General features: G+C 45.8%; 1 protein-coding gene and 1 non-coding gene across 4 annotated transcripts in view; both read left to right on the top strand.

The window, feature by feature from the left end:
- PDE8A (phosphodiesterase 8A) overlaps positions 1-12,409 on the top strand; it is a 126,572-nt gene extending 114,163 nt beyond the window's left edge. For 2 of the 3 annotated variants that reach the window (XM_086471795.1, XM_009956204.2), the window contains 7 exons: positions 1,631-1,829; positions 4,611-4,828; positions 5,688-5,820; positions 8,183-8,201; positions 10,349-10,497; positions 11,414-11,543; positions 12,303-12,409. In XM_086471795.1, the coding sequence (XP_086327921.1) occupies positions 1,631-1,829; positions 4,611-4,828; positions 5,688-5,820; positions 8,183-8,201; positions 10,349-10,497; positions 11,414-11,543; positions 12,303-12,409 (955 nt within the window). Of the gene's footprint in view, positions 1-1,630; positions 1,830-4,610; positions 4,829-5,687; positions 5,821-8,182; positions 8,202-10,332; positions 10,498-11,413; positions 11,544-12,302 lie in introns of all 3 variants that reach the window. The other variant, XM_086471793.1, reaches the window with a different exon arrangement.
- A 10,915-nt stretch (positions 12,410-23,324) lies between these two features.
- Positions 23,325-23,455, top strand: LOC147414695 (small Cajal body-specific RNA 15). The gene has a single exon (XR_015183835.1).
- The last annotated feature ends 3,448 nt before the right edge of the window (positions 23,456-26,903 follow it).

Raw genomic sequence — 26,903 nt, 5'->3', positions numbered from 1 at the left:
GCATTCAGTTACTTTAGGGTTTTTTACTTTGCTACATTTCCATTTCTAGTGAAGTGCTATAGGTACAGTAATTAAAAAAAAAAAGTAAAAGTTTAGTCAGTCTGTGTGATTTACAACATTTAATATGCACCTTGCAGTAACTTAAGAGTTAATTATCCCAGCCAACATGCATGAGATCACCAGATAGGTTTCTCTGTTCTTACTGATTTGGAGAGACCACAGAGGGATAAAAGGAGGTGTTTTGTTGCCTGTCCTCTTATTAAAGGTATTATAATGGTGATTGCACCCTGCTGTGTTTAAATAAAGGCAATTCATTTATTAAGAGAATTAAAGTGATCTTCAGTGAATCACAAGTATGAATATGTTATTAGTATTGTCTTCAAGTCCAAGCGGACATCTGTTAGTAAAGCCAAGAAAATTCATTAAACCTAAGCTTTAGCCCATTATAGTTCACTGACACAGAAGCCTGGAGAGACCTTTGTCTGACAGTGCTACGTGGGGGCCATTAAGGGGAATTTAGTATATAATGATCCTAGTATATGAGATAGAGTTGTTGAGTGTTTTTGCCAAAGATGTACATCCAACTGTAAATGACCTTACTTCACCTGTCAGGTGCAGCTAAAAATCAGAGTGCTTGATGCATCTGGAATCAACCAGCAAAGTGAGATACCAAAATTAAGGGTTTAAGATCTATTTTTAAGAATCCACATCTGAAAATATTTAACCACTATACCTGTTTTTCTTAAGCAAGAAATGTATTGGACAAGAAAACAGCAATATTAACTGAGTTCAAATTAAGGCTAGTAGACTAAAACTTGATTTATTTTTTCGTTTGCTTTATTAAACATATTGCACTTCCACAGCTTTCAGATTAGAAATACTCTGTACTGCTGTTCTGATCTTCATTCACCTGCCAGTCATCTGGGTTTAAATTGTGCAGCTTGGCCTGGGAGAACCAAGACTACTGGAATACAGTTGTGTTGTCTATTTTTGGAGACAGGTCTCTGACTAGGTTAGCCTGAAGGTTCATCCTTACAGTCTTCTAGAAATGGCATACTCTGGCCTGGCCATTTGCTTCCAGAATACCTCCATCTCTCATCCTCCGCTGCATGCAGTCAGTGAGCAAATGGAAGCCTGGAAGGTTGGGCATGAAAGAAAGGGAGCAGATCTGCAGTGCAGAAAGAATAGTGATCGTAGCATTGTATAGTACAGATAAACTGAATCTAACTGTAAACAAGCTAGTTTAGGAGTCTGTGGCAGCAGCAAGATTACCTCCCTCCTCTCACGTGCAGAATTTAGTACTTGCTAATTTATCTAATTTTGAACACAGTCTACATTTGCCCAACATAGACTCCCCAAGCCCCAAAATACTGTACATGTAGTCCAGCAGCAATATAGAGCCTTTTTAATGTTCTTGGAAGTGTCAGGAACTGGCATGATTCTAGGAGCGTGCACGTGATGGGTAGGCAGAACATTTCTCCAGGTCTGGATTGTAATTCTGTAACAAGTTCTTCTACCTAATCTGACATGTCATTGGTTAAAAATGCTGTATAGGTTTATTCTATTTATAGTACGTAATATTCTTTCAACCTCATTTCTTTTAAAACTTCATGTTTATTTTTCTCCACAGGCCTTTGGTTTATCTGGGTCTCAAAATATTTGCTCGCTTTGGAATCTGTGAATTCCTAAACTGTTCAGAATCAACTCTGAGGTCGTGGTTGCAAGTTATTGAAGCTAACTACCATTCCTCCAACTCCTACCATAATTCTACTCATTCAGCAGATGTACTACATGCCACTGCCTATTTCTTGTCAAAAGAAAGAGTAAAGGTGAGTCCACATTTGTAAGAAACAGTGTAGGTGGGAAGTACAGGTGTGTACAAAGGAAAATCTCCAAAAAAAAAAGATGCCAAGAACCAAATGTCTACCTAGTGCCAACGAGTTTTTTAACCCTGAGGTAAAAGAACTGGGCTGGTTCACATGAATTCTAGGATCTCTCTTATGGTATGTGGACGGATGGCTATTAATATTAGGGGAATTGAGCTATTCTTGATGGGAGACTAAGAAAACCTCCTTTTAAAACAAAACTTCTTTGTATAGTTAAACTTTCTCAAATAGATGAGCTAATGAGACAATTATTTTTGTGACAGTACATGCCAAATACAGATTTAATGTAATAAATCACCATCTCTTATGCCTTATCATGGTCATTTTGCAGAAGACTCCGAGGACAATATAGGCGATAAAATAGGTTTAGTGCTTCCAGAGCTATTATCACCCACTGGACAAGATGCTGGGAGGCTTAAATAGGCTGCATTGGAGGAAAGTATTGAAAAAGATGACTTGTCAAAGTTCCTTGTACCGTTAACACCCACAGGCATATCAGAGACACTGACAACCTGAATAAATCAGAGCAACCTGTGTTCTCACATGCCCAGAGGGCAGACTGGAGGAGGGAAATTAAAACAGTGCTTGCATGTGTATGCAGTGGAGTGGCAGTACATATTTCTGAGTTGCATTTTTGGATAGAAATTCCTACCCTGAATTGGCCTGCCTAAGGATCGTGATAGTGATGGGCACCTGGCTGAGACATTTGTGATTGTAAACAAGCTTCTGACAACTCATTAAAACTGTAGTAAGTCCCTTAACCTGGAGCTGCAGCTCATTAGTGTGTTCTCCAGAGGCTGACTTACAAATACTATATGCCAAGTGGGAATAGAACTTCACTGGTTATTTTCAGCCCCTGATTTGCCAGAGGTTTAGCTGGTCTTCCCAAGAATATCTATGAAAACCAGACAAGATCTGGATTCATTTCAATGCCACAGAAGCGTGACTGCCTCCTCCTTTTCCAGAATGTTATTTCCATTCCTCTGTAGGCATGGGAAGAGAAAAAACTGTTGCAGCAGAAGGAGCACAATCAAAGTTCAAAATTCTTTCTTTATCTTTTCGAAGTTACAGCCCAGCTGCTTTTATGTTGTCCAGAGTTCAACTTAACCTAAATGCAGAAGGCCAGATTCTGCCACTCAAATTCACACTGAGATGATATTTTTTTCAATAAATTTAACTCGATTCTTGCCTGGGAAAATTTTCTGGCTCCCAAATTGAAGCAGTATTCTCAGAATCATTTCCACTTCTGTGCCACAGGAGTTAAGATAACAAAGTTACAATCCTTGACCTGAAGTTGGGGTTAAAGGTGCTGTAAATACCTGTGAAGTTTGTTATGTCAGACCCGGGAAATACACTGCTGTGGTCCTACGGGTCAAGTATTCTCCAATTTGTGGCCACTTCTATCTGCACAGGTCTCAGTCAGCCAGACTGAGCACTGGTCAGTGTGTCCTTGTGAGGAAAGCCTGTTCTAAAAATCTCTCTCCTAATTTTATACCACAAAAATAGAATCCCATGAGCAGGAGCTGAAAGAAGGAAGGAAGAAGCTAATACACAGCAGATAGTTTTTCAGACCATGCTAACTATGATGTAAAGTAGAAATAATTCTTTGGCTTTTCTTGTTCTCCACAAGACCCTCTTGACAGTCCTCAGTGAATAATATCCTGGCTCCATCGAAGTGAAGTCTCTGCATTCATGTCAGGAGGGGTAAAGTAGGGTAGGGATTGTCATTTCACCTACCAAGTCTAACCAGTCCAAATGGTACTGGCAAAGCCAGTAGAGAATTTGGACCTTAAATTCAAGCTAATTGGGATGGAAATTATCTACCCTGCTCCCAGCTTCAACTAGGAACATTTCTGCTCTTGTGTCTCTTTAATTTCATTAAAAATTTTAATATAATTGCTTTGTATCTGTGATCCTTCACAAAAAGCCAACATAAGCACAGCATAACGGCTGGTTTTGAAAAGTATACAATGTATTTCTGAGATGCTTAGTTCTTTTTCTCCTTTATGCTGTTAATACAGTATTAAAACTTAAGTATAAAACCTTACAAGTCAAATAGTTTTGTATTTCATTACAGGGTAGATATAATTGGACATAAAGCAATGACCAATGTAAGTAGACATAAAGCATGGAGCGCAGCACGCTAAGAGAATCAGAATCTGATACAGAAAGTATAGAGCAGTGTGTCATGTAACTCTTCCATGGATGTAAACCATCAAGTATTCTTCATAGAATTCATATTAGCTGTAGCCCCAGGACATCTATTGTAGAACTGGATATATGGGAAACATTCCTTAAAAATTGTAAACCTAGCCAGCATGTAAGTGGAATGAGATTAGGACACATTAAGTTTCCAAAACTGGTGGAAATAGAATAATTTTTAGCAGTATTGGTCTTCTTTCCAAGCCAAATACCCTAACCTCCAAGTGACGGTGGTTCCTGTGTTGTTAAAAACTAATTTATTACTTTGCATTTCTTTAATTTGATGTGCTTTGTCAAAGGTGTGGTTAAGGCAAAATTCAAGAGGGTCAAAATGGCCAAAAAAGTCATGCAGTCTTCAATGAAGCTTGTAATGAATTTTCCATTGCTCTGTCTAGAACATCTGACTTTTACTGATCTGCAGAGTTCTGGCTTTTATTCCTCAGCAACTTGGCTTAATCCTACAGACAGAGTAGGGTTTCTAATGAGTCTGCCAGGAAAACTTAAGCATCCTTCTATTTTCAGCAAACTTTGGATCCAATTGATGAGGTTGCCGCACTCATTGCTGCCACAGTCCATGATGTGGATCACCCAGGAAGAACAAATTCTTTCCTGTGCAATGCTGGCAGTGAGCTAGCAATTCTCTACAATGACACGGCAGTGCTGGAGAGCCATCATGCTGCCCTGGCTTTCCAGCTCACCACCCGGGATGACAAATGCAATATATTTAAAAACATGGAGAGGTAAGCTTGAAACCAGGGCCCTCGTCTGCCCACTAGCATCTCTCACTTTCTTCTGTGTAACGTAAGATAATGTAAACAAGCATACTAGGGAGGGCAGTGCCTTGTGGATAACTGTCCGTAGCCCTTGTGGAAGTTTGATTCTAAAGCAGTGGAGTGCTTCTGCCTGTCCTGCACAGACTTAGGAGTAATCCCCACGGTTTCAGTTCCTCCTGTGGATAAAAAGGTGGACCCTATCTAAGGAACTTTGTGTAAATCCTAATGTTAGCAAGTCTAGAAGAATCATTTTGTATCGTTGGATTTAGAGCACAAGCTGTGGCTGAATGGGTAGATGTTTTCTGAGTAGAACAAGGATAGAAAGAGGCACAGAGCATCAGTCAAAAACTAAATGCCTTGTTGCAACAGGAAGGATAGTGAACCTGTTGTTCTTCCAGCCCTAGAAGAGCGTTTAGGGTGAGGATGTGGTGATTGCCTTCGCCCTCTCAAGATACAGCAGAAAAACTATTGCTGAAAACTTGGCTGGAGCATGAGCCACTGCTGAGCGTCTGTGCTAAAAGTCTTGGGAACATGCTGGTGTGGCATGTCCTGGCAGCCCTTCTGAGTAGCTGGTGCCACTGCTTCTGCCCAGCTCTTGCACTGTTTCTCCTAGAGATCCAGTCGTGCCTCTAGCACATATGTCTCTGCACACCAAAGGGTACTTCATCCAGCATAGATGCAGCTGCCCAAGCCTTTATTACTGTTCTTTCTTCCCTCAGCGCCGCTCTTCAACGGAAATGGTCTGTAGCATTTTTGTTAGACTTGTTTTAGCAAGCAGCCCTTTGTGAACCAGCCAGCATTCTTAATTGTTTCCTTCTTTAAACAGGAATGAGTATCGAACCCTTCGCCAAGCCATTATTGACATGGTCTTAGCAACAGAAATGACAAAGCACTTTGAGCATGTCAACAAGTTTGTCAACAGCATTAATAAACCCTTGGCAGCTCTAGAAGAAAATGGGGTAAGCAACACTGCAAGTTCTCCTTAAAATGACTAGGCAGGGACTGGGAACCCTTGGCAGTAGGAAATCCCCACATAGTATTCTGAGAAATTTCATCAGAAATACAGAGAAAGAGAGACTAGAAATGTGTCTTTCATCTCTGGGTTTGAATGCCCTTCTGCTTAACATGGTTGTCACACATTTTGAGGGTGAGTGGGACTCACTTGGATCATATTAATATTGCAGTGCTATGATGTTGTACTTGGGGTGTATATTTTCCTTTAAAAATGCCATTTTGATGAATCCACTTGCACCCATGGAGAGAGTGCTAGTGGCAAGACTTGGCATTGTTGTTGGCCATTTCTACAAAGGAGCCAAGATTTGCCTCAGAACAGAAGCTGAATTACTCCCTCACTCACAACAGGAACCGCTGGTGGTGCAGCATAAGGGCAGGTATATTGACTGCTGTATGGCACGTTCTCTGGAAATGAGGGCCCTCAGCCTTCCGCGCTGCCTGGCAGCATTCATGGGTTTTCTGTCCACTTTCTTAAAAAAATCAGTTTAATTTGTTAGCAATCAAATCAGAGTAGGATAATGAGAAATAAAACCAAATCTTAAAAAAAAGCTTCCCCCCACCCCTCCCTTCTTCCTGGGCTCAACTTTGCTCCCCATTTCTCTACCTCGTCCCCTGCAGCGGTGCAGGGGGACAGGGAATGGGGTTTGTGGTCAGTTCATCACACGTTGTCTCTGCCGCTCCTTCTTCCTCAGGGGGAGGGGTCCTCTTCCCCTGCTCCAGTGTGTGGTCCCTCCCACAGCAGACAGTCCTCCATGAACTACTCCAACATGAGTCCTTCCCACAGACTGCAGTTCTTCACGAACTGCTCCGGCATGGTTCCCTTCCACGGGATGCAGTCCTTCAGGAACAGACTGCTCCAGCGTGGGCTTCCCTCGGAGTCACAACCTTCTTTGGGCACGGCCACCTGCTCTGGTGTGGGGTCCTCCACGGGCTGCAGGTGGGCATCTGCTCCACTGCTAACCTCCATGGGCTCCAAGGGGACAGCCTGCTGTCTCACCATGGGCTGCAGCGGAATCTGCTCCGGCACACCTCCTCCCCCTCCTTCACTGACCCTGGTGTCTGCATAGGTGTTTCTCTCACATTCCACTCCTCTCTCCACTGCAGATTTTCCAGCAGTTTCTTTTTTTTCCCCTTCTTAAATATGTTGTCACAGAGGTGCTACCACCATCACTGACTGGCTCGGCCTTGGCCAGAGGCAGGGCCCACTTTGAGCCGGGGGAGCTTCTAGCAGCTTCTCACAGGAGCCACCCCTGTAGCCCCTCCCCCACTACCAAACCCCTGCCACATAAACCCAATACAGTATCATATAGACATAATCAATAGCCATCTGGAACCCCATGGACACAGAGAAATTGCCTGTTAAGAACTCATTCTAAAAAACCACACCAGTTTCAATAACAGCTTCAACCAGCAGTTTTGTTGCCAGTAAGAGCAGTGTATAATTTTGTTGGACTGGTTTTTTGCAAAGAGAAGATTTTCAGAAATTATTATAATAAAGTTTGCATTGGTGGCAATGTCCTGTAGGAGCTGTAATGGTTTTCTATGTTTTCTTACCATGTTTTTTCAGAAAGCCACATTTATGACTGTTGTGTGTAATGTGGGAGGGCAGTCTTTTTATTATCTGAAGGTGGGAGAGGAACAGGTCTTGTTCCTTCACCCGTCAGAAGCAGGCTGGAGCTTTAATTGGAGGGGAGTATCTTTGTCCACAGGAGTATATGCTAGAGTTAGCTTTGTTCTTGGCACCCAGCAATGCTAATGAGAACTATGTAAATGTGAAGCCAAAGTCCCAGTAGGTTACTGGTTTTACTGACTAAATTAGGAGAAGGGCTGTTAAGCCCTCAGTTGGACAGCCTCTCTGGGTGAGCACAGCAGCATTCAGCGTAGGAGGGGAAGGGAGACGGAGGAGAACAAGGAAGCTGCTGCTGCTGGGTGTAGTGCGCCAGACGGGACAGCTGATCTTGTGGATGTGTAACTCCCTAGGGCACCTGGTCCTGCTGGATGGCTCTGCACTGGCCTGGCTCAGTGTGCAGAGCACCTCCTCCCAGCCCCAAGAATTGGGATGCGCTGGATTTTTGGGCAGCGGCATCCATCCAAAGAGCCAAACTCCTCTTCTTGCCTGTTATGGAGAGGTGAATAGCTGTTGCTGCTGAAGAACAGGGCTTGGACCTGTTAAGTCAGACAGTAAAACCAAACACAGTGACATATAGAAATCAAACAAAAGTTTAATTCTGCCCTTGAGCCACAGGGGCTGCAGGGAAATAATCATCCCCACAAGGCATCTGCAATTCCCAGCAAATGCTGCCCAAGGATGGGAAGAAAGACCAAGGCTATATAATTTTTATTGAAAACAAGCGAAATGTTTCCCTTCTTTTGGTTGAGGAGTTTCTCAGTTCAGCAGGTTCCTATTAAAATGCCTGTGATGTGTTAGTGGGTAAACCAAATCATTTGCTGTGCTTGTTACGAGCAGAACAACACTGGCAGATCCTCTTTCAAGTCTGGTTGTATATCTGGTTGCAGCGGCAGCGTGTGTTTCCTGGCCTGGTTTCCAGTCATGGCGGTGACTCAGTGTAGTGTTTGCAGGCTGAGCTGCCAACACTGTGTTCCAAATGGGACAGTTCCACTTATTTTTTTTATTTATTATTTTTATACATATTTGTTCAAAGAGCCATGCTGAGAAGCTGCTCTGTTTGTTTCCTTTCTTCTTTTGTTTCATAAACTGAAAAAAATCCTTTCCAGCTCCAGCATCCTTTATCCTCCCATTTCCCTTCATGATGTCACCTAAGCCTATGACAGGAAGCCAACATCTGACATGCAGAGACACCTCTGCACTCTGAGCAGGATGCTGGGACTAAGCACAGTTAGCACATTTTATTCCCAAGACATCCGCATCCAGCAAGTAGAACTGTGCCCTTGGTTTGAACAGATCACAGAAGCGAACATCCTTTCGTGATTCCCGGTGGTTTACCTACTAGGATGTTCTCTGCTGTCCTTAGCTGAATGATCTCTAATAACTTTCTGTGCTTAATTTCCATGCTTGTGTTTCTGGAGCTTCCATCACTTTATTTTGGCTTTCTCTTGTGTAATTTTGCCGTGCATTTGGAGATGTATGCAGCTTACTTTGTTTCCTCTGTATCTTCCCTTCCACATATCTAAAAATAAGGGAAAAAAATTGATTTGGGAGTCACGTTTTGGTAAGAGCTGTGGGGCTGCTGTTTCTGAGCCAGTATACTACCAAATAATAATTTTTTAATCGTTGTTAGTTTCTTCCTTTAGGAAGAACTTAATTCCCCACCAGAACCTTCTTCTGAAAAATATATCCTAATAAAAGGTCAGAGTGTTTCTGCTGCTTTGTATCTCCTTCTTTGTACAAAATACTGCAGGAACTGGTGGCGCATTATTATCATCATCATCATTATTTCTTCACTGCCCTGAGTATAGACCAAGACCTTGTTAGGTGCCAGAGAAATCTAGTATACTCCTTGCTTCAAAGAGTTTCTATTCTGAGTAGATGGTGGTTTAAATTTCTGTACCTACCCATCCCTAGAAAGTCAAGTAATAATGTTGTACTTACAGGTAATTTTTAAAGATATTTTAATCCTGAATCTCTGTCCTTTGGAAACTTGCTTCATCAGAGCTCCATAGAAAATAGCTTCTAATCTGGATCATTGGAGTCTTTACTCATATTAGCCATATACTGGCTCCTAATACAGAGTACTGTTGGCACGCTTATATGTGCAGCCTGGGAACCAACTATAAGCTGTGTGTGAGCTGAAAACTTTCCTAGACTTGCCGAGGAACGATGAGGCTGTTCGGAAGCATGTTTCTAATACATTGCTTTAATACTGATAAACTCTCAAAAATCAAAATTCCCGGTCAGGTCAGAGACTGATGGGCTAACATGGGTCCAGTGGAAGGGAATGAGGAGCATGCCTGGGGGGCAGTGTGGGATCTGACTCTCCTAATAGTAGCAGTGCTGTCAGAATGATTGCTGCTCATGCTGATGAGGTTTGCATGCAGAGGATGACCGTGCATCTCGGATCAGTCCTTTTTCTTAAACCAGCTATTCCACTCTTAATGTGCAAGTCCATTAATCCTTGGTCTTCAGCAGAGAATTACATTTTTCTGCCTACTCAGTGCTCATCGCTCTGTGTGTGGTGATGAATGGATCCTCTCCATGCTTTTAAGGAGGCAGTTAAGGCATAGAGGGATTAGATGACTTGCCCAAAGATGCCCAAGAGATCTGTCACAAAGACAGTGACTGAATCCAGAAACTGGAGTGCAGAGCTGTGGCTAACGTTGATAACACCCCTGTAAATTTGTTTGGATGTCAAATATGGTAGCCAGTAGCAGGACTGATCCCTGCAGGATCTGCTGAATGCATTCCCAAGGCACAAAGCTTTTGAGTAAGTGCACAGAGACCTTGCTAATGGATTGTTTTTAATTCTTCAATCTTACAGAATAATGGGGATGGAGAGTCAATCAAAACTGTTCTCACGTCTCCTGAAAACCGTATCCTTATCAAACGCATGTTGATAAAGTGTGCTGACATTTCAAATCCCTGCAGACCCATAGAGCAGTGTATAGAGTGGGCCGGCCGCATCTCTGAGGAGTACTTTGCACAGGTAAGGCAGCTCACGTGGGCTGCTGAAGTTCCAGGTGAGCATATCTTTAAAAGGGAAGCGAAGGGTGCATATACTGCCGGTGTCCCAAACATCTAAGGCTGCCTTACATAACGTGAAAAATAACAACTTTTGTATTTTAATGATGGGATGTTGCGCATGCTGATACAAGACTAGATGCCACCAGACAGATGAAAGTTGACAACTTCTGTAGTACGGTTTTTGAAAAACTTAAGCTTTCAAGTTGTTCAGTTTGGAGCTGGGCTTTTTGAGTTTTGTCTGCAAATGCATTCCCATCAGAAGAGGCAGAGGAAGGTGCCTTCTGGCCCCACGTGCTGGCTACGCCTCAAGAATTGGATCATCAGGTCCCAGGGTTAGCATGGGAACAGCACATACTCCAAGAAATGCTGTAAGACCTTAGCCCGCTGTGCTGAAGAAAGGTTTTAGGAAGATGAGGAAAAGGAGAGGGCAGAGTCATTATTACAGACGATAGACCAAATACTGCAATTGGTACCTCAAGGTGGGGGAAAGAGGATAAAAACCGTATTTTTCCATCTCTGAGTTGTACAGATTGTTGCTTCCATCAGAGACTGAAAATGGTTGAGCATCCCTTAGCTCTGAAGCAGTCATAACTTAATCAGTAATGTGTGAAGGTGTAGATGCAGAAGGTAAATGTATCGCTTTGTGGGAAACACTGGAAGGCACTATTCGTCTGCTGTTTCGCTGAAACCTAGACGACTAGGTGCTTTACACTAAATTGCTGCTTCTGTGATTTTGTGATCCTTCAGATTTATTCAGGTTCCTCTGTTTATTTAACAGTTGCACGCTCTAGTCAGGGCCAAACAATCTGCTGCTGAAAGAAGCCCATTAACAGAACGTGTCTTAGATGAATAATGACAAGAGTGGGTTTTTTTTGCAGACTGATGAAGAAAAAAGGCAAGGTTTACCTGTTGTGATGCCAGTTTTTGACAGAAATACTTGCAGCATCCCCAAATCCCAAATATCATTCATTGATTACTTCATCACTGATATGTTTGATGCCTGGGACGGTAAGCAAAACTCTGCTGTATTTCCTGATGATAATTATTTTGTGAACATTTAAAATTACTGTGATATAAAATTGCTTTCTTATGGCTACTAAAGAAAGGGGGAGAAAAGGGAGTATTTCTGCAGTTCAAGGAAGCTTAAAAACCTCATTATTGCTTAGAAGTATTTTGATATTGCTACAAGCCATTCTTGTGGCTTCTCTTTAACATGTTAGATTCAGGCAATGTTTAACTTTCTTCATTTTAAACTTGCTTCTCTGTAAATGGAAAACATACTCTCCCTGACAGAACTTTGGGCACAGTCATTTTGTCCTTGTTAATATCAGGTATTCTTCAAGGCAAATTTCTGCAGTCTGGAAACCGCTTGGGGGAGCAGCTGTTTCCTTCCAAGTGCTGCCTCCATGGTAAAAGTGGTCAGAAGTGTGACTCTCCTGAATGCCAGATCATGACATGTGACTGAGATTTGATGAAGTAGAATAATTACAAGCATAATTAGCTATGCCCCTCCTGGAAAACTGGGTCCCTTTGCTGGGACTTGCAATACCAGTATCACGTAGACTTCCAGAAGTGTTCTCAGTGGCCTGAGTGATACATGAGTGATGAGAGCTATGCAGCCAAAACCATGTCAAGTATCAGCATGACAGATTTAAGCTTTCCTACTTAACACAGTTGCCCAGACATTTCAAGTGATATTTAAGCATACAGAATCATGCGACTGTTTCAATTGTGCAAACTAAACACACGCTGCCCTTTCTTCCCTAGCATTTGCAGACCTGCCAAATTTGATGCAGCATCTGGATAATAACTTTAAATACTGGAAAGGACTAGATGAAAGGAAGCTGCGGAGCCTTCGACCACCACCAGAATAGCAATTAGACCATGGTGTGTAATTTACTAACCGGATGCATATTTATTCAAGCTCACTTTTATTCATGTGATTTTGAGATTTGTTTTGGTCTCTTCAGTATTACACTAAGGCTAGCCCATGTGCTTGGGGAACTTTCAGACTCCAGAGACCGTGAGGTCAGCAGTTGACTTCCACAAACTGCCATGTGTGGACTCCAATGAAATAAGCCTACCAAGTGGAATTACACTGGATTGCTGCAGTACATGTACTGAAGAGGGTTTATTAGTGAACAGATTTTTGCGATATCTTCATACCAGTATGTGAAGCTGGAATACCTTGAAGAATCCTCATAAAAGGACATTCACTAGAAGATTTTGCTTAATCCTCAATCCTGCAAGTGAAAAAGAAATATCTATTAATAGAGACTCACAGCTTTTATGAGAAAGCTACATGCTTTTTATAAGCACTTAAGACAGTTACATAGAACAATCAGACACTTAAAATGCAACTCTCTAAGAAGGAATTTTTGATCTATGAAAAATAGACGTACTCTATTTTTTCACATCACAGAAGGTGCAATCATTCACTTCTGAGCACTACTGAAAGTGAGTTCTCTTTAAGAAATTTAGTAGCAAATGTAAAAAATAACACAATTTTTGAGGTTGATCGTTAGCATCTATGATTAAAATGATACGTTTTATTTATTTTGTTAGATGTTCAATATTTTCTATGAATTTATAAATACTTAAAAGCCAAAGCCAACTTTAGATGCATTACGAATTTACATGATTCATACTCATTAATATACATTTAATTGATGTACAGACCTTTTATTTTCATAATGCAAATACAAAATACTATACAATGATACATTTTTATTGCACTGTAAGGATAGAAGTGTATGTTTAAATATTGTCTGATTTATGTTAATTAAAATAAGTTTTATTAAAAAGGTCTCACTTGAGAATAGTAGAATAAACAAGAAGTGTATACTGTCTGAGCACCAGAACTGCAGTAGTTCTCCCACAAACCAGTGATGACCACCTGATCTTCCCTTGTCTATGAAAATAATAATATGTTGGAACTTTTTGTTTTCTCCCATGAAATTTTATGACTGAATTCCCTGTCAAAGTCTGCCTTATTTTATACAGTATTTCTACAAAGCATTCCGCAATACTACACATCTAATGAATTTCAACATTTTATAGTCTATGTATTTTCCTCTGCCATGAAAGAAACAGAACATAAGACCACCAACAAAACCCTTTAACTCAAGAAGTTTGTAAAGGCTGTGTACCTTCACAGTTTGAATGAAACCTTCATAGCAAACACCAGAAAACAATAAAATGTATATTTTAAGAAGCGTCAAAGTCCTACCCATTTCATTTGAAACTTATATTTACTTTGTAGTTTGCAGACTAACAGATACATGAAGTTCTTTTAAAAATAACTAAGATACTTGCTGTCTGGGGAAGGGAAGAGTTGAGGGGGTTGGATGGGTATAAGGGTGATGAAAAGTGGTATATGGCTGTCAAGCCCCTGTGTTTGTGGCCTGCCCTGGGCAAGCCCATCAAACCCTTGTGTGCCCTTGGACAAGCCTCTTCACAGCTAAAAGCAGTGCCATGCGGTATTCCACTGGAGGACTAGAAGAGTATCCTGTGAGCCTTCCTGATAGGCAGAAAGGCACTCCAGAAGGACTGAAAGAATTGCTGACCCTTGTCAGTGCAGAGGCCATTGACTTTAGAGACTTTTTGAACCATTCCTGAAGAAGCACAAGCACGGGAGAGGTGGATGATGGAGCAGATCAGGGAGTGCGTTAGTAGGAGCCTTAAAGCAGGTAAGAAAGGAACAGGTGGCCTCTCCAGGTGATACCTGTTTCTGTGTTTCTCCTTCATCTCCAAGCTGAGACTCGTGGGCCACCACCATTTGTAGCTCATTACTGCTCATGTTTGCGTCATGCCTTTCTGCTAGTGCTGCCCCTACCCTGCTTGTGTGCCCTCCCTTCCTACGCAGAATGCAGATTATATGCTGTCGGGGCAGGGAATTCCCTTTGGTAATTTCCTTCAGTTCATCGATGCGTGTCTATTGATTGCCTAAACTGCTGGGGCTCAGATCCTGCCTAGGAGCACCCAGACCCTGCCACTGTCTCACTAACAGCAGTAGGACAGAGGGTATGGGGTCCTTGTTGATCTTCCAGGGCTCCTACAATCAATACTGAAGGAGCAGATATATCTCCACTGAAGGCTGAAATACCCAAGTATTCTATTTTCAAAGGGAACATGCAAGGAGAGGGAGAGCTGGCTGCCAGATACCTTGTTTTCCTGGCAATACTACATTGTGTTTCCCTACACATGCACCTATTGTAATCAGCTGTAATTTGCCATCTTCTGTTGCATGCAGGCTCCTGTGCCTAGTTCAAGGAAAAGCCACTCTGGCTCCATTAGAGGGAAGCTGCACCACACCGTCCATGTCTCCTCCACTTAATCTGCTGCAGTGAGGATAGGAGAGGAAAAATAACAGCATATGGGCTCAGAGAACGTCTGCAGAAAGGGGGTAAAAGTACTTCTTCATAAGCATAGTTAATATTCTGGGTTATATTAATGAATGGTAAAAGCAGTTATTTAGTCTACTGTAAAAATGCCTGATGCATCATCATGGAAAAGATGTGATCAATCTGATTAATTCCTTGAAATTCACCCTGCATCTTTAATGCCATTACTTGGAGTGTAGAGCTGTGCTAATCAACCCTCTGCATCAGCCAGATTTATGTCCATATTGGTGTGCAATAATTTCACTTAACAGAAAACACTGATTTGCAGCCACTGAATGCAGCTCTGTTCACTCTGTGTCCATCTAAATTTTGCTGTTGCCAGGGACAGATTAGTTATAATGTGGAACCACTCTGCCTGATCCTCACCCAAGATCTCTTCCCACAGAGCTGCTCTCTACAAGCCACACCTCGTAAGCCGCCCGTGCCGCGTGAGGCTGCGCAGGTTCAGTGGGGGCGATTCCTGGTTGCTGCCCGTGCAGCAGGAAGGGCCTTGCTGTGGGTCAGCAATAGCTCTAATGGGATAATCATCGCTCCAGGATCCAGATGTCTTTGGATCCCATTGCAAATTCTTCAGCCATTCCAGATCCCCTTTCTTTCTTCTCCAGGGTTACATAGCAACATCACGTGCCCTGTGCTCTGAACCCTTTCCAGTTTAGTATCTCTTCCCATGTGTTTTGAACTGTCACTCAGTGACAGAGCTCTGCTTGGGACAGAAGCCATGGCTTTACTGAGGATCCTTCACCATGGAAGGGAGAACACTGGAATAAACTGAAAGAGTATGCTTGAAGTTATTCCTGATTTCAGACAGGCTGGCAGTCTTACACAGTGTCTGCACTTTTTATTTGTTCTTGTTTTAATGCTAATGTAAGAGTAAATTCCAATGTAGACATGATGAAGGAGACATCCTTTATGCACCTCTGAGGTTTTAATCTTAAAGCTTTGTGTTTTAAAACTGAATAAGGTTCAGCAATTCAGCATTAAACGACCCATTCAGAACGATTGGTTCTATTTTCCGTGCTGTAGATTTTCAGTCAGGTGATACTGCTGCTTAAACCCAGGTGTCACTTTGGATGCATCCAGGTGAATCTGAACTATTACGATCTGGTAAAAAACATGTTGACTCCTTAGCAAATTGCTGTAGATTAATATCTTGGTCCCTTCAAGGGATAGGTATAAATTTCTAGGTATAAATTTCTGAGTAATAATTGCTTATTCTTACAAAAAGAGAAACCAGACAGGTGTCGTGCACAGCTACCTTGTCAGAGGTCTGGAGATGGCTTTCATACTATGATTTTCCCAATGGCTACATATAAATTAAAAATCACCTGAAATGGAACGAATGCCTTGGTTTATGCTGCAGTGCTTTTTGCTGTGGCTGCCTCTGCTTCTCTCGGTAGAGACATCACTGATATGACACTTAAGAAAATGTGTCATGAACATGAAGGAATTGAAGCAATGACAAAGGCATTCCTACATAAAAGAGAAGAAAGGAAATAAAATTAAATATCTACTAATCCCTTACAGGATGCTCAGAAACTGCAAAGGGAAACTGCAGTCAGTGGTGCCCTTCTGTGAGACCAGAAGGGTTTGAGTCATGACTCTGTGTGGAGCACTTTGAAATGAAGTCTCAGAGCTATTCACAAGCTTCAAAACAAATAATCTCCCTGCTGACGTGTGACATCATGCCTCCAAGGTACAGTGGTCCCAGGGGTGCTCGTTAAATGATAGCAGGATGGATTGCATTTCATCCTGACATGATGTTTGGATGCAGAAAACGAGCTTTTAAATTGCTGCCATGTCCCTGTGCAGCCTGTACTGCTGGTTCAGAACAAAGGGGATGTCCAGGCACTTCAGCTGGTTTTTGTCCTGCTGAGCTACGGCTCTGTGGGCAAAGGACTCCTGTGTCGTAACTCCACTGAATACTTTCTCTTGGTGCCTGTTTTGAATGTTACTAGGGCAAAGTGTCTCATGTGTTAAGAATCTCCTCCCACACTTCCCACGCAAACCCGGTGAACTTCACTTTGCAAACCCTGCGAAGCCGTGTGTTAGCATCCTCTTTGGCAAGCGAGGCGACTCAGTTAGGAAAGGCCAGAGGAGCCAGAGCCACTAAGCAAAATGGGTTTGAGGCTTCTAAACACCTTTGAAGTCCTGGACCTTCAAGCCCTGCCTGTGGTTTAACAGTACGTCTTTCTCAGGCCAGGAAACAGTCTTCTGATGTTCTGCTTTTTCCCTTTCAGCTTCTCCATCTTCCATTTTTCGTCTGATCCCATTTGCTAGGAGGCCTTCCCTTAACTTCCACTGGCTGTGGATCTCCCTCAAACACACAGCCGTAACGCTGCAGCTAAATCCTGCCTTTCAGACTGTCTCTTGCTGCCTACAACAGCTTTTACCACAAGAAAATTTTTCTGATTCAAGTTAAAGGGAGCCTGGAAAAATACCCTGTAATGGCTGAAAGCCTTACACTGGTATCCACAGGCAGAAGGAGAACAAACATAGTTAACTGAAACAGCCTGTGAGCACTGCATTGCTACTGCCTGCGGTGTGAATACCTACGCAAGGTCTTTTGTGCTGTACTCCCACACTCAAATTGAAGTTCAGGAGTGTTCGCAGGCACCTCTGCCTTTGAGATTATGTTAGCAAATAGAAGCAGCTGTGGGCACTTGTTGAAATTTGAATCTCTCTTTTCTTGGTTTGCTTGCTCCCCCCCTCGAGTGGCAAGAGACATTGCTAGAGCTAAGACCAATCTTAGTTCAGCCCATGGTAATTAACAGAAGTTACTTCATCCTTTAGTCACTTGTGTTTCTTTTGAGGTAGTGAAATAGCACAACGCGCACCGTTTTAGAGAGGAAGTGAAAAAGGTAATTGCCTGGTTTTGAAATGAAAGGAGGAATTTAGCCAGCATGTAATTATTCAAGTGAGAAGTTGGTCCTGTCTGTCTGTAATATTCCGAAGTGGTATTTGATATAAATCCTGGCCCAGAGTTCATTACATTAGCTTTTAGCTCAACTTGAACACGCTGAGCGCCAAGTTCAGCATGCAGCACGTTTTATAACCAAGCAGAATCACGTCATCCTAGGGATCATGCAGCTCCCTAGTTCCTTGGGAGGAGGTACAGCTTTGTCTTCAGCCTAGAGATGAAATGGAATCTTTGATGAAATTCCCTTGGTATTTGCAGTGTGGAATGTGTGAGGAATACTGCTTTGCACCTCCAGCAAGAGCTGTCCCTTTTTGCCTAAAAAAAAAAAAAAGATGTTACTTTGCTTGTAATATTTTTGTTTACAGAAAATGCAATTTTGCCTTTATGGATCCGTAGCGCTTTACCAGGTGACCCAGAGCCCTTGTGCAGGTGGGTGAAACAAGCTGCAGGGAAGCACAGCGGCTTGTTGGTGTCCACCCTGCGGCAAACCCTGGCCAAGTCCTGGGGGCTGCCAGGCAGCTGCTGGGGGCTCTGGGTTGAACCCTACTGACTTTCCAACACAGTGGGAAGAGAAATTTGGAAAGCAAATACTTTTGTAATGGTTTGTCACTCACTGCCACTTGACAGAGCTACTGGTCAGAGCTCCTGAGAAGCCAGAAATCCGCCTTCCCTCCCTGCTGTGTCCTGACCCGGGAGAGCTTCCTTCGCCGGAGTGCCCAATGCCACCGGCGCGTGCACACGGAGCCCAGCGCCTGTCCCCGGCGGTGGGTGGTGCCGGCCCCTTCAGACGCTGTTTACCGTTAGACAGGCGGCAGTGATACAGCACGAATGTAAGTGCTAAGGAACGGGCAAGATGCCCAGCCACCCCACCGAGACTGGGCTGGAGTGGTGTGCGTAACATCAGGCATGGCTTTTGGGGATAGCTGGGGAGAAAGACTCCAACTGCATGGATAAGACAGTTTTCAGGACGTTGTGAGAGCAGAATGAAATTCTCCTCACCATATGACCAAGCCCTAAAAGCGAGCAGCCTCTGCCAGCCCCTGAAAATCCGTGCTGGCAGGCTCAGCGCAAATATTCTGTCCCCTGTTATGACAAGCCAAGGTCAGAAGGCAAAAGTTTTAGCTGCTCTATCATGCCAGGAACAAAAAAATAAAAAGAAAAAATAAAAAGAAAACAAAAAGCCTTGTTTTAAAATAAGCTGGTTTAAATAAACAAGTTTTCTTTGAACCACATCACAGTACATACCTATTTTTTAAGTAAATATCAGTGACATGTTTAAGTCTGGCTCAGTATGTATTAGCAAAGTGGTATTTGTGTTGCTTTTGTTGTAACAAGGGTCAATAGTGTTTCTAGAAGGTGGTCTGAAAAAAGGGACTTTTGGGGTTTTTTTTTCCCACTTAGCATCCCACAGAGAAACATCTGTCCACCAGTAACCCCACTTCAGGACTTTCAGGTAAAAAACCTTCCCAATTTTCTGATTTTGGTGCAGTTATGCTTCACTTTCATTGTCAGTTCATAATTTGCCTCTTAGGTGTTGGGTTTTTACCCATGGATCCACCTCTTAGATCATTTTGGCTTTCTGAGGGAAGTCTGCCCTGAGACTGGTTGCAAATCCAAAGTCGCATTGTTACGGTCTGTGCCTGAAAAGCCGTGGTGCTGTGGCTGAGCGAAGTTCAGACCTGTTCCACCTCTTCTGGTCAGCTGCTCCCTGAGCTTCGATTTTCCTCAGTCTGACACGAGTGCTGGGAGCGCAGCGACTGCCCCTGCCCAGGCCTGCTCGTCAGAGCTTCGCAGCTGAGCTGACCCAGTGCCAGCCAGGACACACGAGCAATGCGCAGAAAGCCACGGAGGGACCAAGGGGGTATCGCACGGGGAATGCTTGCTTTTCTGTGTGCAGCAACAGAAAAAAAGTAATATCGATTTCTAATTTGAACAGATCTTTGTGTATGTGTTTGTATCTTTGTCTGTCTATCCTTTGACTGTTTGGCTTATTTAACTCTTCTGAGAGCCCAATATTAACTCTAGGGTTACTGCACAGACAGAGGAACGCAAAGCAAGAGAACAGGTTGTAGCAGTGATGATGCTGAATTTTAAATTCTCCACCAGGAACAAAGGTTTCTTTTACATCTGACAGGCTGTGAGGAAGGCAGACTGCTTCTTAAGTGGCCTTTCCTGTATGTCAATACAAGTGATCTCTTTGGGCATGCTCAGAAATTTTGGGCTTAAATCATCACTGTAGACCATGTGCTTCCATGTATGGGAAGCGACATGACTTTTTCTCCTTGCCTTTGTGGTGTGTTGGAGAGGAGGAAGAGTTGTGCTCTGTGGGACCCAAGGAGGAAAACTGCAGTTCCTAAATCATGCTTGAGCACCCCAAAGTCAGGCCACTGAAGTCATGGTGAGGCTCTGCAGGCAAAAATGACAGCTAGGCTTTTATCTCTATGCCATAGCATCACAGGTCAATACTATGACTTCTTTCTCTTCTTTAAAGCTTTCCTGTCAGAGGAATCAAAGCCCCCTACCTCCCCTTCCCCAATTGCCTCCAGTTAATAACAGCACGAGCAGTAGTTAGCCCAGGTTTGAAAGAGCCTTTGATGAGATATTGCTCTTTGATAAGCCATTTCAAGGGCAGGAGGCAAACTGTTTACTTTGCTTGGAAGAGGAGTCTGATGAGCAATTTGCTTTTCTTTTGCTGAGGCCAAGCAGAGCTTTGTTACCTCCAGAATATGGAGACTGCAGAGGTGGTTTATGGCTACTGCTCTTTACCTCATGCAATAAAAAGCTATGAATGAAGCCCAGCAGCCTGTCCCTACCTGTGACAGCTGCCTCTGTGCTGAGCCTTAGTACTCATCCACTCCCCAGCTTTCCCTCCTGTGGCTATTTTTCCTGCCTTTGGCTGTCATGGGAGGCCCTGAGGAATTAGGAGTGCAGTGAAACCCGGGGGCGCATCTGGCCCAGAGCAGGGACATGAGTAGCTGAGCTCTCCTAACCCACGCACTGCGGCGGAAAGATGCAAACACGCAAATAAGGCTTCAGGCTGGGCTGGCCAGCCTCACTGGTGGTGGGCCAGCCTGTAAGATGTGAAGTTATTTAGTCTGAGGATACTGACGCTCTCCCAAAGCCTAGGCCTATATGAAATGCACCGGGTGCTTTCCTGGAGGCAGGAGAAGCCACACCAAAGGAGTGAAGGCAAGCAGGGCTGCTACTGACTCTTGCTACAAGAAAGCTTTACAAACTCAAATGGCAAGGCTACTCAATGTTCATTTCATCAAGCATTTTATTACATAGGCCGTGAAATGTATCTGACTCTCACTGCACAAGCACAATCAATCGTTACTGCAGTAGCCTAGCTGCCACTTTCAGCGTGGGAGTGGGGCAGGGCAGGAGGCGTTGGGGTGGCCCCAGGCATTTCCTGACCACGTGCCTTCCAACACTAGATGGAACATAAGGAATTTTGTTTAGAGATTGAGAGAAAACTTGAGTGTATCCAACTGGCTGCAAAATACCTCCAAGTAGAGGGACTCTACATGCTACTTTTGCCCCAGCCCCGCCTGGATGGTGGGGGCCCACGCAGGCGGATTTGGGAGCTGCGGACCACCTGCCCCAGGGGCTGAGATAACTCAGCAGCTTTGTCATGGCCTCAGCCCCGCCGATGGAAACCCGCTGACTGCTGCTGCTGCCGAGAGCTGGCGGCTCTCCTTCAGCCCGGCCAGAGCTGTGCCCGGAGCGGGGCCGGGGCTAAGGAAAGCACTCGCAACCCAGTCGCAGGATGTTATTCACGTGCTGAAATCCGCAGGATCGGGCACTTGTTGCCGGCAGGAAAGGAGACAAGATGAGCAGGTGTGGCACAAGATGGCGGCGCTTGGGAGAGGGCTGCAAGAGGCGAGCGGGAAAAAGCCGTTCCCTTGCCCGGGCGGTGGCCAGGCAGGGTGCCGCGCCGGTGGGCCCGGCCTGGTCAGGTACTTCTCGGGAAGATGGTGCGTTACTGAAGCTGCGACGGGCCCTACGGCTCGGCTGGAGCTTCTGTGCCGTCCCAAACCAGCCGCCTCCGCCGCAGGCGCCGACCCGGCGGCTCCCGCCGACCCCCGACCGCCCCCGCAGCCGCCCTTTCTCCGCGGCAGGAGGGCTCCCAGCGGCTGGCGGGGACCGCGCCGAGGCCGCTGTCTCAGCACGCCCTGCGCCCCGGCCACACCGGCGAAGGGACGGCAGCCCCTGCCCGCCTGTAACGTCGTGTTTGTTCTAGCGAAGAAAGAGCCGCCCCCGACCGGCGGCAACGGCCCGCCCGCCCCCCGCCGCGCCCGGGCAGGAAGCGGCGCTGCGCGGCCTCTCCCGGCGGGGCGGGGCCTCCGCCCGCAGGAAATGGCGGGGGCACGTGGCGAGGCGGGAGCGGAGCTTTCATGGCGGCGGCTGTGAGGGATGGCGGTGCTCACCCTCGCTCCACTCGCAGGTCGCGTAAAGGCCCCGCGGAGCGACCCGGCGGCGGCGCGGGGAGGGTAAGCTGCCCGGTGGAGCCGGGCTGGGCCGCGCCGCGCCTTCCCGCTGGAGCGGGACCCCTGCGTGGTCGGCGCCCTGCGAGGCCCGGCCTTCCCGCTCCCACAGCAGGAGCCGCCGCGGCTCTCGCCGCCTCCTGCCTGCGGCCGTCTCCGTTACTCGTGTTTCGCCTTACAGGGTCTGCCGCCGCCATGCGCGTCTCGCCTGGACATCCCCGCGGCCGTGCCGGAGAGGCGGTTCTGCCCGCAGCTCGCTACCCAGGGCGGCAGGTGAGCGCTGCCCGGCCCGGGCTCTTTGCGGCGCCCGCCGGGCCCTGCCGCCCGCAGGCAGGGCTTGGCTGGGTGAGGAGGGCCTGCCGGGGGACTGGGCTCTGTGGCGTGGCCCGAGACCCCTTCTTCCCGCGGCAGCCTTCCTGGGGATGTGTTTAACCCGCAGCTTTGCGTCTGCGGAAAAACAGTTGTATTCCGCTCTGGCTGTGGGATAAGCACCGTTTCGGCGGAGAGGGCCGCCTCTTGCAGGCGTTGGATGAAGCAGTTCGTGGCCTCGGTATTGCTGGCGTCAGAACAAGCAAAGTTTAAAACATAACCTGCTTGGAGAAGGTTTAAGTAAGCTGGGTCCAGGACAGCCGAGTCCCAGTATATACTGGTGGTTGAGCACACCGGTGTAAATGCAACAGAGAGAAGATTTTAACAAAAAGCCAGCATTGTGTCTTGGGCTGTCCCAGGACTGTGCAGTGGGTCCGTGGAGCCCAGGTGCTGAGCTGACCTTTGCAGGGTCCCTGCCGGCTTCGCTGTGTATTGCTCCTGAGTAACGCGGCTGCTGTTGGAACACAGAAGTGGGCAGCCACAAAGATGCAGCTAGGTTTGAGGGCAGGAGTAGGGAGCTGCTGGGCAGGCTGGGTGGTTAGGCTGTGCAGGCTCCTTCAGGAGAGCACAGTCAGCTCCTGAGACTTCCCGGGAGTTTCTTCTGGAGATTCATCTGGAGGACTAAGAAAGTGGAGCCAGTGACTTTATACTGGCTCCACTGATACTATCCTCCTAAATTAAACGGTGGAAGAGCAAGGCCTGCCTGTGAGAGAAAGTCAGGACCTACTTCGTCTGCCTACAAGGTTCTAGTGGCAATTAGAGGGAGCAAGTTAAGTGTCAGGTGTTTCTGTAGAAAGTGGTGGGCGTTTTTGGTTTGATTCGAACACACTAAACCGTATTTCAGGGCTGTTGTATTTGTGCTTTTGACATGGTCTCATGCGTGTGTTTGCTCAAAGGCCCGTGGGTCCCTTTGTTCCTGGCTCCAGGACTGGGTGAGGAGGGACGCTGGACGTGCTGAAGGATTATGGTAATGAGTTTGGAAGCTCGCGGTCTGTTTAGCCATAAACGGTTTGTGTAAACCTGTTAATAACCGGTGCAGCCTTGTGAGAGGGCTTTGTGTCATGCCCTCCAGTGGCAGCAACGTGTACTGATACTATAAATCAAGAGGGAACAGAAGGGAATTGGAAAAAATACCCTTTTTGCCCTAAAAGGGTTTGAGGGTAGCTCCTTCTAAGCCCAAGGGCCTTTGGGCAGCCCTGGCAAAGTCCCCAGTTAGCTGCTGGATGAGCCGTGGTTGGGGGTATCCCTCCCTTTGGCAGTTCCTGCTGCTGCAGGTTCTGCAGGGATGTATAGATCACTGCTGCAAATGGGGGCTCCCTGTGGGGTTCAGGTGGCTGGTACCAGAGATTTAGGCATGAGCTCCTGTCCTTCACGGAAGATTAGTTTTGCTGTGTGGCAGTAAATGCACATAGTGAAAAGGAAGGAAAACGCCAACAGGTACCAGGAGAAATGTATCTTGCAGCACGTAACTTACTGTCAGGAGACAAGTACAACTCGTTTTTAACTGACTTGTCCTTTCGTGTGATCTAGTGCAGCAGTGAGCCAGAGTTCCTGTGGACAGGCCGGACCGGAGAACTGGTTTTGCCTCATCTGAGACCCCTTCCAATGCAAAGAAGTAGCTCCCTGATTGACAGCTGAACGCAGTTCTCCAAGGTGAGTGCTATACCCAGGGTTCCAGACCAACCGAATATGCTTGGTGTTGGCCTGCTAATGCCCTTTAGCTTCAGTAGGAGACTCCGCTTTTCCTGTCAGATGCAGCTTCCAGTTCTGTTGAGGGTTTGGCCCTTACTCACAGTCTTACAGATGTGCTGCACTTCCCCGTCTGGGGGACTTACACAGAAAGATGAGGTTGATGTGAACTTCCAGCTTGGGTGCCTTACTGGTCTGATCGATAGACCCTGCAGTGGAAGTGGTGGCCTCCCTGGAACAGATTTCTGTAAAGGTAAAGTCACAGGGACAGCTGGTTTTAAAAAAAGCAGGTTGTTTATGCCTTTTCCTTTGCTGTACCAATATTTAAGTGACAGGGTTGGGATTCCTGAGAGAGGAAATGCTTGGGTTATTGCTGGCAGCTGTTATTAAACAGAAACATGCAACCTCATTTCCCATATTGTTTTTAATCTAGTAGCCAATTACTGCTTATTTGTTCTTTTTTCGGGTAGTTCTGTTGCTGCCTGAGCTGTCCCGTACCATGCCTGGCGATGACTGCGGAGTCATACTCTGCTGAGCAGGCTGCTCCATACTCAGCTGCCGTTCCTGCGTTCTCCAACAGATCCGTCAAGCTGGCCACGGTACGACAGAGCTGTTTGGTACCCGCGGAGTCCCCCTCCAAGGGCGTCTGACCACCTCACGTTTGGCTTAGAAAGTCTGTCCTTGCAGCAGCCCTGCGAGAGGGCTGTGAAGTCTTGGGGACTCCCAGGGCAGTTCACCCGCTGAGAAGTATTTTAATTGGGTTCTTGTGTCATCTGAGGTGAATCCTGGTGCCAGGATGCAGGTTTGGTTTAAACACTTGAGGTGAGAACTGTTGGTGGGGAGCAGTGAGACTGTTCACAGCAGAACATCTGCTTTCTTCACCAGCAGCCTTTCTGCGTTAAAGGCTTTGTTGGGTGGTTCAGACATCCTCATGCCTCTGCTCCGGTACCTGCCTGTTTTACTGTTTCAGAGATCTAGTTGAAAAGAAGAGTGTGGCGCTCGATTTTTAGCAGAGAAAGGTAAAACATGTTCCAGTGGGTGGGCGTTGGACCCTGAATCAAGACATACGTTTTTAAGCAAAGAACGGTGCTTTCTCCCCACTTCATTCCCTGGCCTGTACGCTTGAGCTGCTGTTCTCTGGTGGGGCCTTGCCAAGGTCAGCAGGGCTGACATGGCCACCTCTGCCCTCTGCCTTGGCAGTGGCTGCTGGCTGAGTCGCCTGTTTCTGGTGGACCCAAGTAGTTGTGCTCACTGCAAGACAAGGCAGCTGGAAGTCTCTGGCCTGCCTTACAGGAGGTCTGACAAAGTGACCGCAGTCTGCCCTGGAAATCTTTGCATTCCTGGTAGGCCAAGAAATGACCCTGTACTTACATAGCTCGGTGTCACTAAACCCATCTTTGAGGCTTGCAAATCAAGTAGATCTCAGAGACGATGGCACTAATCACTGCCATGACATATTCAGCTCCTGTTCTGATGGTTGCTGCAAAGCCTGTTTGGAGGAGGATTCTTTGAAGTTATTTGGGGAAGAACAGACAAGCTTTCGGCACACGGTTCTACGTCAGATCTCTTTGGTTTTGCCAGGCTGTGTGTGTGTGTAGAGACTATATTGTGGAGGCTGCTGCCTGTTCCTGACTATCCCCTAGAATGGAAACTTCAACCAATGATTTTTGTAACAAATGTGCAATAAATCTGTGGAAGAGTTTATCTGTTAATGCCTCTTGATTGAATTAGGGTAGTTTTGACATACACGAAAGAGGCTGCTTGACAGGCAGTGCCTCTGTGATTGGCATCTGGAAATGAAACCTGAACAAGGACATTTCAGCTGAGTGCTGGGCCAGAGTACTTCCTGCGCCCCCGGACACCCAAAGGTTCAAGGCCACAGCATCAGGGGGGAGACCTGTGAGTGTGGAGGATATACCCAAGTGGAGGTGAGTGTGGCCAAAAAGAACAAGCTAAAATGATGCTTTAGGTTTCTCTGTAGGGGCAATCAAGCACTGCAGAAGGCCTCGGTTTGGTTGGGATTTTTCCCCCTGGATGAATGAACGAGGAGCATGGGCATTCTGTAGAAATGTCTTTTAATATTTCAGCTGTAGTGCACGCTTGGGTGTTTCAAAAAGCCTCGCTCTGTATGGTGGGCACTAACAGTTCACACACAAGGGAGGCACATTTGATTATCTTGTGTCACAGACTTCCTGTAGCAACAAGAACACTTGATTGTGAGATTGGCTTTGTGGCTGGAGTGTTTTCAGCCACTGCTACTTGGTGACAGTGTCACTTCTGAGAAGGATGGTGTCCGTTTCTAACTGGACCATTCTGGGATGCTGATGGATCCTGTGACCATAATGGTTTTCTGCTAAGGTCCTGCCTATGAGGACAGAAACTGTCATAAGGGTGCAGGCCTGGCGGCTGTTTTGGGTCAGTGTTACTTTGCTCTTTCTTGGGAGCGAGCTGGTTTGTAGGGAGCGTGATGGAGCAGTTAACGCTGGAAGAGGGCATGGCTCGG

Source organism: Leptosomus discolor, chromosome 11 (genome assembly GCF_034619465.1).
Source record: "Leptosomus discolor isolate bLepDis1 chromosome 11, bLepDis1.hap2, whole genome shotgun sequence".
NCBI lineage: Eukaryota > Metazoa > Chordata > Aves > Leptosomiformes > Leptosomidae > Leptosomus > Leptosomus discolor.
The sequence above is the reverse complement of the archived record's forward strand: the minus strand, read 5'-3'. Positions and strand labels throughout refer to the sequence as shown.